The 25,568-nt window shown below is 45.3% G+C and overlaps 1 protein-coding gene and 1 long non-coding RNA gene across 10 annotated transcripts in view; both read right to left on the bottom strand.

The window, feature by feature from the left end:
* Window positions 1-21,011, bottom strand: part of FMR1NB (FMR1 neighbor) — a 44,754-nt gene extending 23,743 nt beyond the window's left edge. Inside the window, exons 1-4 of one of the 9 annotated variants that reach the window (XM_031944437.1) lie at window positions 20,805-21,011; window positions 6,430-6,540; window positions 4,656-4,799; window positions 2,033-2,141 (exon numbers count right to left, since the gene is read on the bottom strand). In XM_031944437.1, the coding sequence (XP_031800297.1) occupies window positions 2,033-2,141; window positions 4,656-4,799; window positions 6,430-6,540; window positions 20,805-20,871 (431 nt within the window). In that variant the 5' untranslated portion in view covers window positions 20,872-21,011. Of the gene's footprint in view, window positions 1-2,032; window positions 2,142-4,655; window positions 4,800-6,429; window positions 6,541-14,944; window positions 15,151-15,702; window positions 15,948-16,660; window positions 16,960-17,520; window positions 17,946-18,396; window positions 18,638-20,804 lie in introns of those variants that run through there. The other 8 variants (XM_031944434.1, XM_031944432.1, XM_031944433.1 and 5 more) reach the window with 8 other exon arrangements.
* Window positions 21,012-22,424: 1,413 nt separating this feature from the next.
* Window positions 22,425-24,177, bottom strand: LOC116420326. Its single transcript, XR_004230617.1, has 3 exons — window positions 23,553-24,177; window positions 23,349-23,377; window positions 22,425-22,600 (listed from the first exon to the last, which is right to left on the bottom strand). It is a non-coding gene; the product is annotated as an uncharacterized LOC116420326 (long non-coding RNA).
* Window positions 24,178-25,568: the final 1,391 nt, after the last annotated feature.

Here is a 25,568-nt window from a genome sequence, read left to right as displayed (position 1 = left end):
TCAGTAATTAAGGGGTCCTTAGGGAGCCTGAAAAAGAACCCATTTAGCATGAGGAGGGTGAGGGAAACCAGAATAGGAGAGATCGGGGAGGACACAGAAGAGTAAAAACAACAAAAACAACAGTGATGCTAATTATCATGTATACAGTGCTTTAAGGTTTGCAAAGCACTTTATAAATATGATCTCATCAGAGACTCACAACAGTCTTTGGGAGGTAGGTGCCGTTATCATCTCCATTTTACAGTTGAGGAAACTGAGGCAGACAGAGGTGAAATGACCTGTTCAGAGTCATACAGATACTGGATTTCTGAGGTAATATTCCAGCTCAGTTCCTCCTGATTCCAAATCACTTTTTTTCTGGCCATATTTTAGTACTTTAACTATTTGATCCTTAGAACAAAGTTGTGAGGCCTAAATATGATTTTTCTGTCTAGAGATGAACTGAGGTTCAGACCATGAAGTATTTTGTCCAAAGTCACAGAGCTAACAAGTATTGAAAGACAAGATTTGAAGCCAGATCCTTGCTAGCGCTAGAACCTGGATTTGGACCCAGGACTTCTGACTGGGGACTTGGGGTTCTCTCTAATCAGAGCTAATAGTATACCCTCTACCACACTCAAACAGCCTCATGATGGAACCATCTCATAGGGGAAACTGGCCTTTACTTCAGTAACTGAAGTGCCTCGGATGGGGCGAGAAGTCCCACTCTAACAAGTACAGTGTTAGCACAGGCTCCAGTGTACTCAGATTGTGATCAAAACGTCCTTTTACAATATTTCTCTAAAACTAGCACTGTGTTGAGAATTGGGAGGATTTTCTTTTCTTTTCCTGAAAGCTAGATTTAGAAAAACAGAGAGACCTGGAAACTGGAAACCTTTCAGCAGGTGGCTAATGACCAGATCCAGGATTTCCAAAGAACATCTCCGGTCAGATTACAGAGTTCAGCAAAACACACAAACCCGAAGAACACTGCGTCCTATCCCCAAATGCAAAGGATGATGATTTTGAAGGCCATTTTGAGGACTCCTACCAGTGTTGTTTAACCCCCTCTCGGCATTCCCACACTCTAGGAAGACAGGCCCTCTTTGAGCAAGGCAATCTATGGGCTAGAATCTCCAAATCCCTCATGCTGTGTTATACAATTTTCCTAAGTCATCACTAGGCAAGTACCATTATTGGTCAGCTTTGGTGGGTCAGTCCTACTCTGTCTGCTATTTTCTTGCAAGTCTGACAGATCATGTGCAATCTGGACTCATACTGCTTAAAAGGAAAATGGCATGTTTGTCATCTCTCGACTGTTAGTACCGATCTGTCTATTTAGTAGGAATTTAGGAATTCAATCTCCGAGGAAGAAGGCAAAATTCTGGAAAGGCATTTAAGTATATCCAGTCCAAAGTCTGACCATTTACATTTAATAAGCACCTCACTCAAGTAGCCACAAGTAGTATTTTATCAGTGTAAACATGCCGGAGCCCCTTTGGCGAGGAGTTGACCCCCAACATAATCAATGGGGCCACTTCCTCCTCCTCCCCATGATCTTTCTCTACTTTCAGCCTGCTGGGGGTTAGAGAGCTGGGCTGCACTGGGCTAGCTAGCTTTGTGAGTACTTCTGAGCCCAATTAGTGACCAAAGAAGAGCCTCGGGCTCAATTTGAAAATGCGTTATTAGGCCAGATATATGATTAAGATAATGGCACTAAATTTACACAAGCTCCATTTGTTTACATTTGCAAATAGTCCATACTGGCACAATTTCCCCCAAAAAAGAGTTCAGAGTATGAACACAAGGCAGAGGTGAAATAACAGATTACTTCTGCAGCACAGCTACAAACGAGGCTTTTAAAAAGGAGCACGCTTATGCAAGCGTCACAGAAACACTCAAGAGGATTTCAAAAATGCCTCCAAATTGCCTTCCCCATCGACAGAAAAGGAACTAAGACACAATCCCCATGCTTCGGAACCCACAAGTGACTATCTGACAGAAAGCAAACCTCCAGTAGTAGAAAAAGAAGAAATAAATGGAAGATACTTGCATGTTCGCGTACCTTTGCTGACAAAGGATGCAGCAACAAATGGGAAGACATCCGAGCAGAATCAAGCATACAATTCCGATGACAAAAAAGCGAAGGGTCAGTTGGACATCTGTTGGGCAAAGGACAGGATTTATTAACCCCTAGGCAACTCGAGTGAGGCAAAGACGAGCGATCTTTCATCAAATCTTTGGCGAAGATTATTAATTAGGCTCATCCAGCTAGAGGAAAGATCCTTGGTTCATGACAAGAGGTAATTTATACGCGACAAATAGTGCAAAGGGGCTTCTGATATGCAGCTCGAGGCTGCTCTGTAAAAACGTGGCTCACTAAAAATAAGGCTATTTTTGGTCAACAGATTGTGATCCATTGTAGGCATTCCCTCCTAGGGCTACACGTCTGCTTGCTTTGTGGACATATGCTATACATCACAGGGAACTCGAGCAGCTAATTCATCTCCAGTTAACTTGGTAAAGTAATGGCCTCTTAAATGTTGAGTTCAAACTACACCCCATTAAATTAATCGCAGAATCAAGTAGCTGCAGCAGAATATTTCAACTTTCGTTTTTTTAAAAGCACATCCTAAAAGGGCCGGGGAGTTGTCATTCTCAGCAAAACCATACTGACAAATAAATAACAAGATGTGACGGTGTTAAACTCGCAGGACTACATGCTCAGTCAGGAATTGGGACTTGTAGAGTGATTGAGTTAACTTTTTAAAGAAACGATTTCTCACAGGACTTTGTAGTATTAAATCCTCAAGTACTGGGAAATGGCCACGTATTCTCAGAAGCTTGGCCAATACTCTCATGGTGTGATGGAGAGAACAGTGGCCTGGCTGAAAGAGAACCTGGGTTTGAGTCACATACTGGCTGTGTGACCCCTGGTAAATTGCTTCCCCTCTCAGAGGTGAGTCTCCTCATCTATAAAATGTGTACAATGACATCTCACAGGGTGACTGTGGGATTTATCAAGAAATTTATTTTGCAAACCTTAAAGCACTACATAAATGTTAGTTATTGCTATGATGGAAAAATATGCCATTTCAAATTGCTTTTTTTAAAGACTTTTCCTCATTTTATGGGTGGGAGCGCCCCACTCCCCACTGCCAGAACAGCTCTCTCTAATTAAGAAGACGGCCTTTGAGAAGTGCCATGCTAACAAATTCATCACCCAAGATGACTCCGGCATTGAGCTTCTTTGCACCAGGTCAGCCGTGAGCTGCAGTCTGGTACTGGGCCCAAGATAATAACAACAAGAACAATCAATATTTAGATAGTGCTTTCAGGTTTGCAAAGTGCACAATGGGAGGAGCACTCAATTTAGCTTCACAACAACTTTGGGAGATTGTTATCTAAGAGGAAGTGAGGATCAGAGAGTAGTCCAGAGTAGACCAGTCGATCAGAGAGTAGATTAAGTGAGGAGCCCAGCATCACCCAGCTACCAAGTGTGCCAGGCAGGATTGGAATCCGGGTCTCTCCTGACTCTAAATCCAACACTATCCACAACAGTGGAAATTTTCTCAGAGCAGAGCTAATAACAGATGTGCTTGAAGCTGCTCTCTCTGGATTGTCAGGGTCTTGCTCCCCTGGCCTCTCAGAGAACTTTAGTGGAAAAAAATTATATAACCAAAAAACAACTTCTTTCTCCCCTCCAAAAAAACCCAAGAACCCCTATGGAAATATCTAAGTCAACTCTTCCAGATAATGGTGATTGAGGCTTGACATATAGCAACTCAGAAATACAAAACACGTGCAATGTTAATGTATGTAAAAAATGGTAACTCCTATAAGGCAAAATTGGTTCTATTCCTAAAAGCCTAAAATCCTGACACAAAATTATGGGGAAATCCAAAGCAAGAAAAAGGGACTGCTATTAGTATCCATCAGCCACAAAGTCAAGAATGGTGTCTTTCCAGGTTGGAAAAAGCATCCCCTTACTATAGATATGTGCTGAGGGCATTTTAGGGGACAAAACATATAGAACTAGAAGAAGCCTTGGATCGTACTAAGTCCAACCTCCCCAATTTTATAGAGGAACTGAGGCTCGAAGAAGAAAAGTGGCTTGGCCATCGTCACTTGGGCAGCAAAGATTTCGATCCAATGTGTCCTGACTCATTTAAACATCATTCTTGACCTTCTGCCATATTTTGCTTCAGGGGATCCAATGGAGAAGAGACACCTAGCACAAGAACAAATTGTCTCAAGCTAGGAGACTGCACGCACTCCTTACTGAGGTTTCCTGGCAAGATAAAGTATCATCCCAAGTGTCAGGAAGAAGAGAGTGAGAAAAGGAAGAAAGGGATGGAGAGTGAGAGTGAGAGCCAGAGCCAGAGAGATTTGTGATTTCTTTCCAAATCAGAGGAACTTGTTTTATGAACTCATTGCATTAGAAAAATCTCACACACTATTCCTATTGTTACCACTTAATCGACCCAAAATACTGTTTTTGGAGCAATTCCCAGTTTGTACATTAAGAAGGGATTAATAAAAATAGAATGTGCCTGGGACTTGAGGGGAGACTGCAAAATTCTGCCTGGGGCCTCAGAATTTAAACTTTTGCCATGTAAACGGTCTCTGCATTTTTTCCCACCAGATCCATACCAACCATTAGAAGATAAGCTTACTGTCTACTACGGGAGTATAGCATGATGTTGTTTCATCTTTGTCTTTTGAAGAAAAGCAGCAGTTAGATTTCAAACACATGGTCTTATTAAGGTCTTGATTTCCTTGACACGGTTCCACTTGTTCTCCCTCGTTGACTCTACAGGCTTTTAGAGGCAGAAATTCAAGAGAGATTTTTAGCAATGGTTCCATCAATTCCCCATTAATCCCTCATCCCATTCCTTCACCCCATAAGAGTAACTACTATGACCCAAACATCTCCCAGAGCCACAAACAAAGGAAAGTTCACCTCGTCCACTGAAAGAAAACAGCAAAATGATTGCTGAAATGATAGACTAAAAATCAAAAGTAGGCCATCTCAGGTCAGGTTTCTGCTACTAGATGAACTTATAGAAGATTCATGAGTTGTCAACAGATTATGAAAAAACATCTTCCAAAGAATGTCCTGAAAGGTATCTCAGTTTGCAGATTCTGATTTGGCTTCACCAGTAGGAAGAACATCCGGACTCAGAGCAGGCAATTTACAAACACAGCATGTCAAAGGGGAGCTAAAGACAGACCATAAGACCACAGACAGCCCTTCCAAACTGAAGAGATCGATGTCTGCCCAAAGGGAAGAAGGTGGTTTTTCCCAGACTGTCTTTCAGGTCAAGGATGCGATATCTCAACTCTTATCAACATATAATCCTCTGATTGTCAACATTTTCTTAAGATTTGACCTATACAAGACTCTCTGCTTTCCTTGAGATGGAACAGCTAGATTTTATTCTGTCAATGTTAGGCCAGAGAACCAAGTCTGGGGTTCCGGTTGACAGTGGCTGTTTCTGCACACTTCAGAAACAAATATCTTGTGAAAATACCATGATCAGAGCTATTTTTGATGGAGATAGGGCAGAGCCATGTTATCTTCCAGAGAACAATTTACTTGGCCCATGTGATAGTCACGGAAATATAAAATAGCTGCTTCTAAGAACCCGCAAGACTAAATCATTGTATGACCCCAGTTATTACTATCTCTAGCATTGGTGTTACTACAGTAAAAAAAAAATGAGTTTGCTTTTGGCATATATTGCAACCATCCTCCAACTAGGTACTATTGTAGATATTTTATACACTAAGAAACAAGGACACAGATAACATGAAATCTATTAGGCCAAGGTCACAGATTAGGGCAGTGTTTAAATCTGGAGTAGAAACAAAGCAATTGATAGAATGCTCTGTTAACATACTAATAGCTTCCAATTATTTCTGGCATATCTTTGCATAATTTTAAATAACTGATTTATCTTTGTAATTCTTGTGGCAGCATGTATGGCGCTTCTCCTTGAAGGAACACCAAATGTGTTCCGATAGGGGAAATGTCTCATTGTGGTTAATCATTCTCACGGGGCAACTACAGGTCTGAGAAACACATTAAGTACAGTATTACAGAGTGATGCTGGGAGATGGAATCTGACCTTAAAAAAAAAAAAAAAAAAAAAGATCAGCAAGACAGATGGAAAAAACATCTGGTCTAGTCCATAACATGAGGGCTTCCCAACACCTGGCTAAATGCCACAGAAGGCTCATATTTCGCAAAATCTGGGACAATTGACTGAATCTCAGGCTTTGCTCCAAAGGTCAATCATTGGGGAATGACTTAGAGATACTGCCAGACAGCTACAGAAGGGCAAATTTAATTCAGGTCAATTCAGCAATCTAATAAACGTTTTTAACTGCCTGCTCTGTGCTAGGCAAAGGCGGGATAAGAGAGTCCAAATGTTTAAGGACACTTACTTTTCGGATAGAAGAAATGACCTGTATCATCTTGTGGTCCTAATATTGTTTCCGTATCGTGAATAGACTTCGCTTCCCTTTCCAAAATATTATCGAATTGTACAGCCACACCTGAAAGTACTTATGAATTAGGTTATTTGGACCCAAAATAGTCAAGCATTTATTACTTTATAAAGCGTAGAAAGGAATATGATGGGGACAGCTAGATGGTGCAGTGGATAGAGCACTAGCCCTGCAGTCAGGAGGAACCGAGTTTGAGTCACTTAACCCCAATGCTTCACAAAAAAAACAACAAACCTAACCATAAATGGAAAAGATAAGAGATTTCAAATGGGTTTAAGTATACTTTTTCTATCAGTAGGTAGCTATTGTATGAAATTAAAATAACAAACATATTTCCAAATGTATAGGACAGAAGGTAAAATTTACTATTGCTCTTACAATAATTTTAAGGATACATTTTTAAAAGGGAAAGCTGATTCCACAATGATACAAAAAAAAAAAAACCCGATGGCTATACATGCAACATACTTAGGTGTGCAAAGTGCTTTATAGCCATTTTCTTAAACACTATCTTTAATTTACAGTGGAAGAAATGAGGGCCAGAAAAATGAGGTGATATGTGCACATTCAGACAACTAAGTGACAAGGCTAAAAAACTAAAATCGCAAGTTACAAATACTTTTCTTAATCATTTATCAACATTATTCAAAACTTGGGGACATGAGGATCAGAGGATTTTGAGCTATGTGCTTGAGCCGATGGCATTATCAAGTCCAACTGGGCCTTTAAATTTTCAGAGAAGGAAACCGGCCTAGAGAAGTAATGGGATCAGCTCAAAGCCACACAGCTATAAAGCTGGAGAAGAAAAATCTAAATCCAAGTCCCTTGCACCCAAATCCAGAGGCTTCCCCACTCTTCCCTGTTGTTGGCCATCTATGAGTTACAGGAAATCCACATCAGAAATACTCTTGGCAGAAAGATCTGCCTCCTGCCTCAGTGAGAAAAAAACCAGGCCATCCAATTGGAACATATTTCTCTTCCCTCCTCCCCATCAAAAAGCGTGTTTCCACATCCATTCTAGTCTGAGGAAGACATGCTCTTCCTCCTTTACAACACTAATCCCCTTGCTCTGTGCTCTCAACCTCTGCATCCTCCATGCTTGCTCACTTTTCTAGCTTCTTTCATTTATTTTTCTCCACTCTATCTCCTGTGTCTTCACACACAAGATAAGTTTCACTGAAGGGAGGGAAGGTAAAAATTCACAAGCAAATAGTAAGGGAGGGACCCCGAATAACAAAGGATAGACTGACCTTAAAATTTACAAAGCACAGGAGTCTGGGATTACCTAGTGACTAGCCCATGGTCAGACAGTTAATAAGTGTCTGAGACCAGATATGAACTCAGAATATGAGTCTTCCTGACTCCAGGCCTCATACTCTATCCGCTGAAGTGCCATCTAGCTGCCAGTAATATATTATGAACCAGTAAAAATCTATTACGGACTGGGGATGGTCTGATGTAGATAGTCCAATACTCATTTCACTGAAAGATTAAGAAAACCAAGACCAAGAAAAGTGCAGGTCTCACTAGTTGGCAGCAGAGCCCAGTATTAGTTCATTTGATATTTTGAAAGTTTCCGAAAATGGTATTCATTCTACCAAAACTAATCTTCCCCATTTTTACTGTGTAATTCTCATCCCAGCTTTCCATAATTAACCTACACAAGCTCTTCCCTACCATTCTCCATGCTCTTTGTTCTTTTAGTGTCCCAGGCAGAGGGTGCCAATGTGCCACTCAAGTTGACAACCTGCTTGTTGCCTGTCCGTCTCAGGATGAAGCGAGTTCACCTCTTTTTTCAGTTGCTATCTTTTTAAACTACTTATTGTAAGCAATTTGTTGTTGGCAGCATGCCGTAGGCCACTTACATCTTTCTATTGCTCTGTGGATCATTTGTCATTTTCACAATTTTCTGCCTCTGAAGGCCATATAAAATAGTTTAAATCAAATACCTCAAAGAGATTGACAATTTTAGCAGCAATCATATTGGGATCACGGAAAAAAAAATACACTCTACTCTTCCTTACTCCATTGTAGACCCAGTTCATTTAAATGCAGCAAATTTCTGCCCCAAATATAGAGATTGGGCGCTATTCAGAGTAGCTGCTTGTCCATCACACAGTGGGATAGTCTCCTTATTAAACAGTGGCCCACTGAAGAATGTAGAATTGTTTTCTCCTACACTGGGTGGTCCCAGACATTTGTGCTTTGTAAATTCTAAAATCGTATCCTCTACTATCGTATCTAAAATATGCCTTTTGTTTTTGTTCTGCTCCCTCTCTCAATGCTCAGCTGTCAGTTTTTACTCTGGGTAAAAATATGCATTTTCATTGGCATGGGTCTTCCAGCATGAATATCTATCCTGGCCTCTTTCACATTTCTAAGGAGGATCTCTAGGATTCTGGACCTATATTCTGCCAACGGCATTTGGGGAATTTTGCCGTCAACAAAGGGAATCCTTTTAAGGGAAACATCTTTGATTTTGGAGAACACCTTAGGTAAATGTCTCCCTGTTTAGTAGCGGAGGCTCACTGCTCACTTTAAGGTTTGCAAAGCATTTGGCATATATATTATCTCCTTTTAATCGCACTTTGTACTGGGGGCTATCTTTATCCCCATCTCTAGTCATCCTCTACATTTTGCCCCTGTATTAGTTCATCTGATATTTTGAAAGTTTCCGAAAATGGTATTCATTCTCCCAAAACTCTGATGGCTCTGGAGGAGTGAGGCAGGTGACCTTGCACAGCCCTCCCTCACTTAAATCCAATTCATTTACATGTCCTCCCCTAATGTCATGGTCCTCTTCGAGAACAAAGGAGAGACCGATTTTAGGAGTACAGATTTAAAGATGGAGGGGAATCAGTCCAACTCTGATTTTATGGGTAAAGGACATATGTGCAGAGAGATCAAGTGTCTTGTCACACAGTAGTGTATGTCTGAGACAGGACTAGAACCTGGCTCTTATTGACTTCCAAGTTCAGAATTCTTTATAATGCGAGTCACTTGATGCCATAGGATCAGAGTTTTAGAGCTAGAAGGGGTTTCAGGTCATATCACCCAAACCCTTTATTTTGTGAACGTACCATGCATGGATAAGGCAGGCATGTAAAAGAATTATTTTTACAATGGAAGGATGGGGTGAGGGGAGCGGTCAGCACTGGAACCTCAACTGGGTGCAAAAATTCATCTTACCCAACAGAGTAGGATGGAGAGGGGTTAAGAGAAGGTGGGGAAGAGGGGGGAGGAATGTGAGGGAGTATAGATGAATAGCAGTAGTCAGAAGTAAAATAGATTTTTGAGGAGATTAGGTAAGAAAGCTAAGTATAAGATAATTTAAAGGAGGGAAATGTCTGTTTAGGGGTCATGGCTCTAAATACGAATAGAATGAATTTATCCATAAAGTGGAAGAGGATAGTAGAACAGATTAGAAATCAGAGATTAAGAAATGGTGGCAGAGGAGTCCAATACTAACTCTTCCCACTAGGCCAAAACTTACTCAAGTGGTAAGGGTGCTAAGAGAATGAGAAAAGTGGTGAGTAAGCACTCAAGTGGGGCAAAGAATGATAACTGCTCAATTTCATATAACACTTTAAGGTTTGCTGAGAGCTTTATAGTCATTCTCCCATTTCTCCTCTCTTTTTTGAGGTAGTGTCAAAGTGGACAGAAGGCCGATCTTGGAGTCAGGAAGATCCCAATTCCAGGCTTTCTTGGGACATTTAATAGCTATGTGATCCTCTCTGTGTGTTGCCTCTTCTGAAAAATGGAGCTAATAAATGAATCTACTTTATAGGGGGTTTTGAAAATCAAATGAGCTTCTATATGAAAAGTATAAAGCCTAAAAGTGCTAAAAGCTAAAAGTGGAGATTATTCTGCTTCCCATTTCATAGAAAAGTAAGGTTCAGGATAAGTCATAAATATTTTATCTAAAGCAGAATTCAAACTCAGATGACAAATATTCGTTCCAGAGGATTGACAAAAACAAGCAGTGGACCCAAAGTGCAAAATGACACTATGTTGTCAGGCATCATCAATGTGTCGGCTGGTTTACCTAACCTGTTACAAGGGAGGCTTCTACTAGTATTGGGAGGGGACAGTATTAGGGTGGAAAAGCAGTGATCATTTTGTAAAAGTATGAGATGAGAGAGGTCTTGGATAAGGAGATATCCTTAAGAAAAGGAGATTTCCAGAAGGAAAGGTAGGAGAGGAGATAAAAGTCAGCCATGAACAGAGGTGGATGGGAAGAGAGAGGGAAAAATTCAGGGAGAGCTCAGGAAAAGGAATTTTTCTGCAGTGACGGAATTCAGTTCAGTAAAATATTAAAGTTGCCTATTTGTGAGAAATAGGACACACTAAGGAAACCAAGGCCAAAAAAAATATGAATTAGGGGAACAGGAAATAGGATTTAGCTCCTAGAAAAGGTACTTGTTGATTAGAGCAGGGGAAGGCCATGGCCACGAGAAAGGTCCTATGGTGAAGGTAGGTAAGGTGAGGGATTTGAGCCTGGGGAAGTCATTTTATTCTTCCTCATGAGAATTCTTTTGGTGCTGGGGCCAGGTTGTTTGATAGTCATGGTGCTTTGAGGAGCTTATGGTAAGATAAGGTCAGGGATTTGAGGCTGGGGCAGTCATTTTATTCTTCCATCCTCATGAGAATCTTTTTGGTGCTAGGGCCAGGTTGATAGTCATGGTGCTTTAAGGGGCTTATGAAGCAGGTCTCTAATCCCTGGGAGCAACCTATTTAATCTTCTATTGTTCTTGAGGACTAGGTCAAGCCAAACTGGTGGTGACAGGTCACGGGAGAGAAGATTCCTCTCTCCTGGGCATTGGCCTGGTCTAAATATGGAGGCACAACAGGAGCCCTCATGCTGGGTCATAAGGAGGCTTTTTATCTTTATGAATAAAGTGGCAAGTTTCTGTTAACCCTCCAAGTACTTAAGAAATAAATCAGATTTGGGGAGGGAAGTGACCTTAAGAGTTATGTAGACTAATCCCTTCATTTGGGGAACAAGGCAACTGGGGTCCAGAGGGGTTAAATGTTTTGCCCAGGGTCACCCCCAAGTCCTTCAATAGCAAATTCTGTTCTCTTCAGACTGCCTTTATGGTCACTCACTAAGGTTTCCCTACATCACGTTAATGGATTTACTGCTACCTAGCCGGTCAGGGATGAGATTCTTAATCTAGAGGGATAGACTTGAAGTTAGGAAGATTATCTCAGACATTCCCCAGCTGTGTGGCTGGCCACCTTACATTATCTCATTCGACCCGTTTCCTCATCTGTAACGTGTGTGAGGGGTGTCAAAATAAGCACCTACCTCCCAGGGTTGTCCAAAGGACAAGATGAAATGATAATATGTAAAGTGCTTTCCAAATCTTAAAAGTACTCTATAAATGTTAGCTATGATTAGCTATCTACATGCAAATGAAGAGCCTATATTTTTCCTTGGTTGAAATCTTTTGAAGACATCTTGACAATTCGTAAGTACCAATTGTGGTACCTTTAGCAAGTCTCCTTCAAGAGTGTTCTGTCAGGTCCAGAGTCTTTCCCTAGAAACACTGTGAAAGTAGACCACTTAAGACAAAGTGCCATTTTTTTTTGCTTTCAAATATAACCCATTGAATGAGATATAAGAGTCCAAATTTGGTGGTTTCACTGTCAACTAGATGAGTGATAAAAAACAAATAGAAGTGGAGGTCATTAAACCATATACATGAGGTTATCTCCAAATGGCAGACTGACTTTAAAACTACATATTCACATAATTTCTGTTGTATATTTGTTCAATGTTTCTTAATTGCTTAATTAAAATCTAATTTGGCCTACAATAGCCACATGTATATCTCTGATCTAGATCCTCTTGTGTATATTTTGAAAATAAAAAACTATTAAAATTTTTAAATATAAAAATAAAAAAATCACCTAATGAAAAAAGAAAGGTAAAATTCTGTTCTCATTTCTATTTGTTATCTACTTTATCTGTAAAAAATGTTTTTGAATTAAAATACAGCTGAGCCCAAATGTTCTATAGGATTACTTTCTCTTCCATCCTTGTTTGTTCTTCTTATGAAAGGATAAATGTGCCAATATGTAATGCAAATGAACTTGTACTCTTAACTGGTGTTGTCTTAGCTGACATAATTCTCCTTGACAAGTGCTTTCTTGCTGAGGTAGTGCCTAATATTACCTGATATGTCACTATGGTAACCACTTAAAGGCTTTGCCTGCAGAAGGCATGTTTTAGCAGGTTCTGCCAAGATGGCATGATTTTAAATAATAGCCAGCTCTTATGTAGTGCTTAAAGGTTTGCAAAGTGCTTTACATATGTATTATTTCATTTGTTCCAGTCAAATAAAACCTCAGGAAAAAATCATCTATGGTATAAATACAAATGATGCTCCTTTTTTTCTTTAAAAAATGTAAGATCTGCAATACACCTAAACCTAAGCCTAAATGCAATGATCCATCTATAATCCAAAGGACTTGGGGGCAACAGAAACATTTGCTACTCTGAGAAATTGAGGGTTTCAGCTGTTATGATCATGTTTTTAATGCCCACTGATTTTTTTCTGGCCAAGCTCAGCTTGGATTTCTTTGGGATCTGAGCTTAGACAAGGAGGCCAGGGGAATTCTGATATTCCATGTAAAACTGCTAGGGGAAGGAAAAACAAAAAAATATTGTGGGGTCTATAGCGGTCCTCCCTAATTGTGCAGAGGGTATGGGGAAGCAGATACCTTTGGCCAGGAATCTTATTGCCTGTACACCCCTGCGTTCCCAGTTCTACTACCCCTCTGCCACCCTCCCCTTCTCCTTCCCTTCTCCCTGCCTCCTGACCTTATGGCTGGTTATGTTTTTTTTTTTTATTTTGTTACCATTTCTGGACCCATGGACTAAACAACCCTAGAACCTTCCAGCTCTGGAATCTACCTGATGCACGAGCCGCCCTAACTGCCTCAGCAATGGCAACGAACTCTGCTGCCATGGACGTTGGAGAACTCCCCAAGCAGCAGAATTTCCATTCCGCTACATGCCAGCACATAGAATTCTTTCACCCTCTACTTCTTCAGCCACCCCCCACCCCCCACCTCCATCCCCAGGGACAGGCTAGGTTCTTTTTTTACTTTAGCTTTTTACCATTTTAAACCAGATTTGTTTCTTGGACCTCGTTTTCCACACTTTTAAATAAGTAGAACTAGATAATCGGTAGAACTTTCCAGCTCTAAAGTGCTACATGATGCGGAAGGCTTGGCAATCAATCAGAAAAATCGTGACCCATTGATAAGTGTAAACTGAGCTATTTCATACTCATTCTTCTCTGGGAAAACTGTGTAGACTGAAGGGGGGAGGGCGATCAGGAAACAGGGGTCAGTACCACTTATATGAACTACAAGCCCATATTCCCTAGGGTAAGAAGCTCGATCCCTCTCTACTAGTTTAGTTATGAGCCACCTGAGCTTACTTGCCAGCAATGCAGTATGGGGAACCTAAAGCCACCAGAAAGTTGGCGATCAGGCAATGAATCTTTCTTTGCCTGGGCCCAGGGTGTTCACCAGGATCATCACAGGCACACAGCATCCATGTGGTACAGCGGCCAACAACATAGAAGAGCCGCCTCTGGCCGGATGATAGGGCTGGGATGACTCAGGAAGCTCAATGTCCCCAAAGGGAACATGCGCCTGCCCTCCGCCCTCACGAAGCCAACCACAACGTTGATCTCAACCTTCAGGCCCACCCACAGGAGTGAGACCCTCAAGCCCACACACTAAGAGAAGGGGGGGGGGGGGAGAGGGGAAGGGACCCGGCTCCACCCCGTGCGCCAGCAGACCCTGTTCCCTCAGCACTGACAACGCCGTGGCCATTGAAGCCCGAGAACTCCTGAGGAGCCATAAGTTCCACCCCTCTATTAGCCTGGCCATGGCATTCCTTCTCCCATAATGAACTGAATTCTTCCCCCACCTTCTCCCCTGGGGGCTGGCTAGGTTCTTTACTTTAGTTTGTTGCCATATTTAACAAGTTACCCTTCTCTGATCTGGGTTTTCCCCCTCCTAAATAAGGAGATTGGACTCGATAATCTCTATACACCTTCCAGCTCAGAAGGGTTATAATGAGCTAAAAGCCAGAAGGCTCGGCAATCGGAATCGGAGAAATTACCATCCCTAGATAAATGTAAACTGAATTATTTCATACTCATTCTTCTCTGGGAAATCTGGGTAAACTGAAGGGGGGAGGGCGATCAGAAATAGGAGCCAGTACCGCTTAAGAACTTTTACAATTCTTGGACCCTGGGGCAAGCAGCTTGATCCCTCTCTACTTCTTTTAGTATCACCCTCAGAACTATTTTCCAGCAGTGGGGGGGGGGGGGGGGGGGGGGGGGGGAGGAAGGAGGGGCATTCTTGAAACCATCAGAAAGTTAGCAATTGGGCAGGGAGTCCTTCCTTTGCCTGGGCCCAGGGCGCTCACCTGGATCTTCGCAGGCACACGGCATCCATATGGCACAAAGGCCAACAACACAGAAGAGGAGACGCATGTGGACAAGGTAAGGAGACGCGCGCCTTCCCTTCTCCCTCACAAAGGCAACCACCAGGTTGATTTCAACTTTCAGGGCCACCCACTAAGCAGAGTGAGACTTTTGGACCCACCCACCAACCAGAGTGAGACCTTCGGACCCACCCACCAATCAGAGTGAGACCTTCGGACCCACCCACCAATCAGAGTGAGACCCTAGGGCCCGCCCAGTAAGAGGAGTAAAGCCCTTGGGCCCACCCACTAAGAGGAGCAGGACCCTGGCCCACCCGGTGCCAGCGGACAGTCTCTTCAGCACTGACAACAAACTCTGTTGCCATGGAAGCCCAGGACTCCCGGGGAGAAAGACGTTCCACCCCACTATGAGGCTGGCCATAGCATTCCTTCTCCCCCTACTAACTCCTCAACAGCCCCCCTCCCCCAGGGGCTGGATAGCTTCTATGTGTACTTTAGTTTGTTGCCATATTTAACAAGTTACCCTTCTCCAACCCCGGTTTCCTTCTGCCTAAATAAGGAGGTTGAACTCCATAATCTCTAGAACCTTCCATCTCTGAAGGGTTAAAATGACTCTACAAAGCCAGAAGGCTTGGCAATCAATCGGAGAAATTATAACCCCTTGATAAAGCTAAGTCATTCTTCAGGAAAAGTGTTTAGACTGAAGGGAAGGAGGATGATACCACTTAAGAACTACCAACCCGTGGATCGTGGGACAAGCAGCTTGATTGATCCCTCTCTACTATTTTCCATATCACCCCCAGATTACTCTACAGTACTGGGGAGGGACATGGAGCAGAGGTCCTAAAGCCACCAGAAAGTTGGCAATTGGGCAGGGAGTCCTTTCTTTGCCTGGGCCCAGGGCACTCATCTGAATCATTGCAGGCATACAGCATCCACATGGTACACAGGCCAACAATGTAGAAGAGATGACACATCTGGCCAGATGACAGACAGACTGGGACGGCCTAGAAAGCTCAATGTCCCCAAGAGGACACGCACCTGCCCTTCATCCTCACAAAGAGGAGACCAACCGTCAGACCTATGCACTGACAGGAGTGAGACCCTTGGGCCCACCCACTAAGAGGAGTGGGACCCTGGTGCACCCGGTGCGCCAGCGGACCCTCTCCCCTCAGCACTGACAACAAACTCCATTGTCATGGAAGCCGAGAACTCCCGGGATGGCAGAAGTTCCACCCCACTATGAGCCTGGCCAGAGAATTCTATGTCCCTCCACTAACTCCTCAACCGCCCCCCTCCCCCATGGGCTGCCTAGGTTCTTGTTTTACTTTACTTTGTTACTCTTTTTAACTAGTTACACTTCCCGGATCTCGGCTCTGTTGAATAAGTTGAATTAGATGATTGCTAGAACCTTTAAGTTCTAAAGTGCTACATGAGACCGAAGGCTTGGCTATCAGAATAAGAGAAACTATGACCTGAAGATAAATGTAAATATGGACCCTGAGTTAAGAAGTCTGATCCCTCTCTACTACTTCCTGTATCACCCTCTGGGCTACTTTTCAGCAGTGGGGGGAGGAGGAGAGGAGGGGAAGGGGCAGGGAAGGGGCGGGGAAGGGGCGGGGGGGGCGGTCCTAAAGCTACCAGAAAGTTACCAATTGGGCAGAGAGTCCTTTCTTTGCCTGGGGCCAGGGCACTCACCTGGATCTTCGCAGGTACACAGCATCCATATGGCACAAAGGCCAACAACACAGAAGAGGAGACGCATCTGGCCGGATGACAGGCTGGGACAGCGCAGGAAGCTCAATGTCCCCAAGAGAACACGCGGCTGCCCCCTCCCCCCTCACAAAGAGGAGACAGACCCTCAGGCCCACCCACTAAGAGGAGTGAGATCCTTGATCCCACCCACTAAGATGAGTGAGACCCTTGGGCCCATCCACTAAGAGGAGTGGGACCCTGGTGCACCCGGTGCGCCAGCAGACCCTCTCCTCTCAGCACTGACAACAAACGCCGTTGCCATGGAAGCCGAGAACTCCCTTGGCTCCAGCCCTCTATGAGCCTGGCCACAGAATTCCATCTCCCTCTACTAACTCAACCGCTCTCCCTGACCCAGGGGCTGACTAGGTTCTTTTGAACTTTATCATATTTAACAAGTTCACCCTTCTGGACCTTAGTTTTCCCCCTGTTAAAGGACACTGAGTTCGATAATCTCTAGAACCTTCCAGTCTTCAAGGGCTATTATGACCCGAACAGCCCAAAGTTTTGGCAGTCAGAATCAGAAAAATTACGATCCATTGATAAATGCAAACTTAACTGTTCCATATTCATTCTCAGGAAAACTGTGTAGATTGAATGGGGAGGTGGGGGGGAGGGAGATCGGAAAACAGGAGTCAGGACCCCTTAAGAACTACAAGCCCGTGGACCCAGGGTTAAGTAGCTTGTTCCCTCCCCTACTACTTTTGGTATCACCCCCTGGACTTCTTGGGAGCATGGGTGGGGGAGGGCCCGGGAAGCTGGAAATTGGGCAGGGAGTCCTTTCTTTGCCGGGGCCCAGGGCTGACCTGTATCATCGATCTGTATGGCACAAAGGCTAACAACATAGAAGAGGAGACGCATGTGGACGAGAGAAAGGGAAGCGGACACAGGCCTTCCCTTCTCCCTCACGAAGTCAACTACCAGGCTGATCTCAACCTTCAGGCCCACCCACTAAGAGAACTGAGACCCTCAGCCCCAACCACTGACAGGAGTGAGACCCTTGGACCCACCCACTAAGAGGAGCAGGACCAGGGTACAGCCGGTGCGCCAGCGGACCCTCTCCCCTCAGCACTGACAACAAACTCCATTGTCATGGAAGCCGAGAACTCCCGGGATGGCAGAAGTTCCACCCCACTATGAGCCTGGCCAGAGAATTCTATGTCCCTCCACTAACTCCTCAACCGCCCCCCTCCCCCATGGGCTGCCTAGGTTCTTGTTTTACTTTACTTTGTTACTCTTTTTAACTAGTTACACTTCCCGGATCTTGGTTTTCTCCCGGTTAAATAAGGAGATTGAACTAGATGATCGCTAGAACCTCCCAGCTCTGAAGTTCTACATGAAGCCAAGGCTCAGCAACCAGAATCAGAGAAATTACCACCCCTAGATAAATGTAAACCGAACTATTTCACGCTCATTATTCTCTGGGAAAACTCTGTGGACTAAAAGGGGGCAGGGGGATCAGGAAATAGGAGTCAGGACCAGTTAAGAACTTTTACAAGCCCATGGCCCTGAGTTAAGAAGTTTGATCCCTCCACTATTACTTTAGGGATCATCCACAGGACTACTGGCCAGCAGTAGGGAGGGGCGGGGAAGGCAGGGGCGGGAAGGGGAGGTCCTAAACCCACCAGAAAGTTGGCAATTGGACCCGAAGTCCCTTCTTTGCCTGGGCCCCACGTTCTTACCTACATCATCGCAGGCACACAGCATCCGTATGGCACAAAGGCCAAAAACAAAGAAGAGGAGCCGCATATAGACGAGATGCAGGAAAGGAGGCATGGTCCTGCCCTTCTCACTCACTCTCATGACACCAGGTTGACCTCAACCTTCAGGCCTACCCAGTAAGAGGAGACCCTCGGGCCCACCCACTAAGAGAAGTGGGATCTGGGCCCACCCGGTATGCCAGCGGACCCTCCTTATTATGCCAGCCGACAGAAGTTCCTCGGCACTGATAACACCGTTGCCATGGAAAGCCCAAGAACTCCGAAGGTGCCAAAAATTCTATCCTTCTATGAGCCTGGCTGTTGAATTCCATCTCTCTTTATGAATTCCTCACCACCCTACCCACCCCAGGGGCTTGCTAGATTCCTTTTGCATTTTAGTTTACCCTATTTAACAAGTTACACTTCTCCTACGTTAGTTTTCCCCATTAAAGGAGACTGATCTTGATAATCTCTAGAACCTTCCAGTTTTCAAGTGCTATTATGAGCCGAACAGCCCAAAGTCTTGGCAATAAGAATCAGAAAAATTTCGAAACGCTGATAAATGTAAACAAACTATTTCACATTCACTCTCAGGAAAACTGTGTAGACTGAAGAGGGGAGGGCGATCAGGAAACAGAACTACAACCCCGTGGACTCTGGGTTAAGAAGCTTGTTACCTCCTCTACTACTTTCAGTACTCTTTCCAGCATTGGAGGGAGGGGGGATTGGAGGGACATTGAGGGGATGACCTAAGGCCCCTGGAAGCTAAAATCGGGGAGTGATTCCTTTCTTTGCCTGACCCCTGTGCGCTCACCTGTATCATCGCAGGCACACAGCATCCATATGGCACAAAGGCCAACAAACATAGAAGATCTCAAACATCAGACCCACCCACCAAGAGGAGTGAGACAGGGGCCTATCCAGGGCACCGACCGACTCTCCTCGGCATTGATAAACTCCATTGCCACAGAAGCCCAAGAAGTCCTGAGGTGCCAGATGTTCCACCCAGCTAAGAGCCCTGCCAGAGAATTCCTCCTCTAGTAACTCAACCATCCCTCCTCTCCCAGGGGCTGCATAGGTTCTTTTACTTTGTTACCCTTTTTAACTAATTACCCTTCCCAGAGCTTGGTTTTCTCCGGGTTAAATAAGGAGATTGAACTAGATAATCGCTAGAACCTTCCAGCTCTGAAGCACCACATGAAGCCAAGGCTCGGCAATCAGAATCAGAGAAATTATGACGCGTTGATAAATGTAAACCGAACTATTTCACACTCATTATTCTTTGGGAAATTCTGTAGACTGAAAGGAAGGAGGGTGATCAGGAAACAGTTGCAGTATCACTTAAGAACTAAAGCCAGTGGACCCTGAGTTAAGAAGTCTGATCCCTCTCTACTACTTCCTGTATCACCCTCTGGGCTACTTTTCAGCAGTGGGGGGAGGAGGAGAGGAGGGGGAGAGGAGGGGAAGGGGCGGGGAAGGGGCGGGGGGGGCGGTCCTAAAGCTACCAGAAAGTTACCAATTGGGCAGAGAGTCCTTTCTTTGCCTGGGGCCAGGGCACTCACCTGGATCTTCGCAGGTACACAGCATCCATATGGCACAAAGGCCAACAACACAGAAGAGGAGACGCATCTGGTTGGACGACAGGCTGGGACAGCGCAGGAAGCTCAATGTCCCCAAGAGAACACGCGGCTGCCCCCTCCCCCCTCACAAAGAGGAGACAGACCCTCAGGCCCACCCACTAAGAGGAGTGAGACCCTCGGGCCCATCCATTAAGAGGAGTGGGACCCTGGTGCACCCGGTGCTCCAGCAGACCCTCTCCTCTCAGCACTGACAACAAACGCCGTTGCCATGGAAGCCGAGAACTCCCTTGGCTCCAGCCCTCTATGAGCCTGGCCACAGAATTCCATCTCCCTCTACTAACTCAACCGCTCTCCCTGACCCAGGGGCTGACTAGGTTCTTTTGAACTTTACCATATTTAACAAGTTCACCCTTCTGGATCTTAGTTTTCCCCGTTAAAGGACACTGAGTTCGATAATCTCTAGAACCTTCCAGTCTTCAAGGGCTATTATGACCCGAACAGCCCAAAGTTTTGGCAGTCAGAATCAAAAAAATTACGATCCATTGATAAATGCAAACTTAACTGTTCCATATTCATTCTCAGGAAAACTGTGTAGATTGAATGGGGAGGTGGGGGGAGGGAGATCAGAAAACAGGAGTCAGGACCCCTTAAGAACTACAAGCCCGTGGACCCAGGGTTAAGTAGCTTGTTCCCTCCCCTACTACTTTTGGTATCACCCCCTGGACTTCTTGGGAGCATGGGTGGGGGAGGGCCCGGGAAGCTGGAAATTGGGCAGGGAGTCCTTTCTTTGCCGGGGCCCAGGGCGCTAACCTGTATCATCGCAGGCACACAGCATCCGTATGGCACAAAAGCCAATAACATAGAAGAGGAGACGCATGTGGACAAGAGGCAGGGAAGCAGACACAGGCCTTCCCTTCTCCTTCACAAAGTCAACCACCAGGTTGATCTCAACCTTCTGGCCCACCCACTAAGAGAACTGAGACCCTTGAGCCCACCCACTAAGAGGTCCTGGGTCTACCCGGTACACCAGTGGACCCTCTCTCCTCAGCACTGACAACAAACTCCGTCACCATGGAAGCCTTAGAACTCCTGAGGTGGCAGGAGTTCTGCCCCTCTATGAGCCTGGCCATAAAATTCCTCCACTACTAACTCCTCAACTGGCCCTTTCCTCCAAGGGTTTTACTATTTCTTGTTTTTACTTCATTACCCTTTTTAACTAATCCTTCCTGGACCTCGGTTTTCCCTTTGTTAAATAAGGACACTGAACTAGATGATCACTAGAACCTTCCAGTTTTGAAGTACTACATGAATCCAAGGCTCGGCAATCAGAATCAGAGAAATTATGGCCCGTTGATAAATGTAAACTGAACTATTTTACACTCATTATTCTCTAGGAAAACTCTGTAGACTGAAAGGGGAGAGGGTGATCAGAAAACAGGAGTCAGCATCACTTAAGAACTACAAGCCCGTGGATCCTGGGTTAAGTAGTTTGATTCCTCCCTTACTACTTTCCGTAGTACAGGATTTCTTTTGCTGGTCTTCTTGCCAGCGTCAAGATGGGAGGTGTTGGAGGGGTGTGGAGGGGAGGTCCTAAGGGCCCTGGAAGCTGGAAATTGGGCAGAGAGGATTTTCTTTGAGTGGGCCCTGTGCGCTCAACTGTATCATCCCAGGCACACAGCATCCGTATGGCACAAAGGCCAACAACATAGAAGAGGAGAAGCATATGGACAAGAGTCAGGGAAGGGGACGTGTGTGTGCCCTTCTCCCTCACCCTCATTAAGTTAATTACCAGGTTGATCTCAAACTTCAGGCCTACTCACTACCAGTAATGTGACCCTAGAGCTCACCCACTAGGAGTAAGACAGAGGTCCATTCAGTGCGCCAGCCAACACTGTTCTCAGCACTGACAACAATTGCCGCTACAGGGAAGCTCAAGAACACCCAAGGTCGCAGATGTTCCACCCAGCTATGAGGCTGGCTATACCATTTCCTCCTATACTAACTCCTCAACTATCCCTCCTCTCCCAGGGGCTGCATAGGTTCTTTTACTTTGTTACCCTTTTTAACTAATTACCCTTCCCAGAGCTTGGTTTTCTCCGGGTTAAATAAGGAGATTGAACTAGATAATCGCTAGAACCTTCCAGCTCTGAAGCACCACATGAAGCCAAGGCTCGGCAATCAGAATCAGAGAAATTATGACGCGTTGATAAATGTAAACCAAACTATTTCACACTCATTATTCTTTGGGAAATTCTGTAGACTGATAGGAAGGAGGGTGATCAGGAAACAGTTGCAGTATCACTTAAGAACTAAAGCCAGTGGACCCTGAGTTAAGAAGTCTGATCCCTCTCTACTACTTCCTGTATCACCCTCTGGACTACTTTTCAGCAGTGGGGGGAGGAGGAGAGGAGGGGAAGGGGCAGGGAAGGGGCGGGGAAGGGGCGGGGGGGGCGGTCCTAAAGCTACCAGAAAGTTACCAATTGGGCAGAGAGTCCTTTCTTTGCCTGGGGCCAGGGCACTCACCTGGATCTTCGCAGGTACACAGCATCCATATGGCACAAAGGCCAACAACACAGAAGAGGAGACGCATCTGGCCGGATGACAGGCTGGGACGGCCCAGGAAGCTCAATGTCCCCAAGAGAACACGCGCCTGCCCCCTCCCCTCTTACAAAGAGGAGACAGACCCTCAGGCCCACCCACTAAGAGGAGTGAGACCCTCGGGCCCATCCATTAAGAGGAGTGGGACCCTGGTGCACCCGGTGCTCCAGCAGACCCTCTCCTCTCAGCACTGACAACAAACGCCGTTGCCATGGAAGCCGAGAACTCCCTTGGCTCCAGCCCTCTATGAGCCTGGCCACAGAATTCCATCTCCCTCTACTAACTCAACCGCTCTCCCTGACCCAGGGGCTGACTAGGTTCTTTTGAACTTTACCATATTTAACAAGTTCACCCTTCTGGACCTTAGTTTTCCCCCTGTTAAAGGACACTGAGTTCGATAATCTCTAGAACCTTCCAGTCTTCAAGGGCTATTATGACCCGAACAGCCCAAAGTTTTGGCAGTCAGAATCAGAAAAATTACGATCCATTGATAAATGCAAACTTAACTGTTCCATATTCATTCTCAGGAAAACTGTGTAGATTGAATGGGGAGGTGGGGGGGAGGGAGATCGGAAAACAGGAGTCAGGACCCCTTAAGAACTACAAGCCCGTGGACCCAGGGTTAAGTAGCTTGTTCCCTCCCCTACTACTTTTGGTATCACCCCCTGGACTTCTTGGGAGCATGGGTGGGGGAGGGCCCGGGAAGCTGGAAATTGGGCAGGGAGTCCTTTCTTTGCCGGGGCCCAGGGCGCTGACCTGTATCATCGATCTGTATGGCACAAAGGCTAACAACATAGAAGAGGAGACGCATGTGGACGAGAGAAAGGGAAGCGGACACAGGCCTTCCCTTCTCCCTCACGAAGTCAACTACCAGGCTGATCTCAACCTTCAGGCCCACCCACTAAGAGAACTGAGACCCTCAGCCCCAACCACTGACAGGAGTGAGACCCTTGGACCCACCCACTAAGAGGAGCAGGACCAGGGTACAGCCGGTGCGCCAGCGGACCCTCTCCCCTCAGCACTGACAACAAACTCCATTGTCATGGAAGCCGAGAACTCCCGGGATGGCAGAAGTTCCACCCCACTATGAGCCTGGCCAGAGAATTCTATGTCCCTCCACTAACTCCTCAACCGCCCCCCTCCCCCATGGGCTGCCTAGGTTCTTGTTTTACTTTACTTTGTTACTCTTTTTAATTAGTTACACTTCCCGGATCTTGGTTTTCTCCCGGTTAAATAAGGAGATTGAACTAGATGATCGCTAGAACCTCCCAGCTCTGAAGTTCTTCATGAAGCCAAGGCTCAGCAACCAGAATCAGAGAAATTACCACCCCTAGATAAATGTAAACCGAACTATTTCACGCTCATTATTCTCTGGGAAAACTCTGTGGACTAAAAGGGGGCAGGGGGATCAGGAAATAGGAGTCAGGACCAGTTAAGAACTTTTACAAGCCCATGGCCCTGAGTTAAGAAGTTTGATCCCTCCACTATTACTTTAGGGATCATCCACAGGACTACTGGCCAACAGTAGGGAGGGGCGGGGAAGGGAGGGGCGGGTACATATATACTCATTCTTCTCAGAGAAAACTGTGTAGACTTGAAGGGGGTGAAGGTGATCATGATGGTGTGTGTGTGTGAAAAACTGTGTTCACTTTTGATCTCTAAAATTAACACTCTGAAATTCTGTTCCCTTTGATTCCTAGCCTCCCAGATTCCAGTCTATGAGAGTGTTTCTTAGGCTGGGCCATATCTAAGACAAATCACCTCCATTGATAGCCCAATTTCCATTCAAATTCAGGCTGAAATGGCCTTCAAAGTTATTTCAATTGGGAGACCCTTGTCTGATCAGTTCAAACTGCCCCGAAGCCCCTGCCAAGATCTGCTCATAAAATAGATTTCTGCTCTCTTTGCAGAATGTCCAAAGTCTGCCAGGACTTCTGCCCACAGTGGAGAGACCCTCTTCTCAGCAAAAAACTTTTTGTTATTTCTCTGCCAGGACTTTGCCAGTGAAGAAGTCAATCTTTCTAGCAAAGCTGACTTCTCATCCAACAATAAACTTCCATTTTTGCCACCTAAAACTCTTCGGGTTCCTGAGTTCTTTCACAAAGGACCTGTGCTGACCAAAAGGAGATTCCCACAACTCTCTGACTGCCACTAGAACCCCAGTCATTCAGGAAACAGGAGTCAGGACCACATAAGAACCACTAGCCCGTGGAACCTGGGGCAAGCAGCTTGATCCCTTTCTACTCATTTCCATATCATGCCCTGGACTACTCGCCAGCAGTGGTGAGCAGAGGTCCTAAAGCCACCAGAAAGTTGGCAATTGGGCAGGGCCCAATTCTTTGCCTGGGCCCAGGGCACTCACCTGGATCGTCACAGGCACACAGCATCCATGTGGCACAAAGGCCAACAACATAGAAAAGGAGCCGAATCTGGCCAGATGGCATTTCCAGGAAGCTCAATGTCCCCAAAGGGACATTCACCTGTCCTTCGAAGTCAAGGTTGGTCTCAGCCTTCAGGCCCACCCACTGAGAAGAACAGGACCTTGGCCCTCCTGGTGTGCCAACGGACCCTCTCCTAAGCACTGACAACAAATGCCATTGCCACATGGAAACAGAGAACTCCCCAGGTGGTAGATGTCCTCCTCCCCCATCCTGGCCATAGCATTCCTTCTCCCCCTACTAACTCAACTACCTGTCTCCCCCATGGGCTGGCTAGGTTTTTTGTACTTTAGTTTGTTGCCACATTTAACAAGTTACCCTTTTCAAACTTCAATTTTCCCTCTCCTAAATAAGGAGACTGACCTCAATAATCTCTAGAGGAGCTCTAAAGTACTATAATGAGGTTAAAAGTGGGAAGGCTTTGCATTCAGAATAATTTATCTATTTAACCCTCCTCACAGGTAAAACTGTGTAGACTGAAGGGGGAGGGACGATCAGGATACAGGAGTTAGTACCACTTAAGAACCATAAGCCCATG

Source organism: Sarcophilus harrisii, chromosome X (genome assembly GCF_902635505.1).
Source record: "Sarcophilus harrisii chromosome X, mSarHar1.11, whole genome shotgun sequence".
NCBI lineage: Eukaryota > Metazoa > Chordata > Mammalia > Dasyuromorphia > Dasyuridae > Sarcophilus > Sarcophilus harrisii.
Note: the sequence above shows the minus strand (reverse complement) of the source record. Positions and strands in the feature narration are given on the sequence as shown.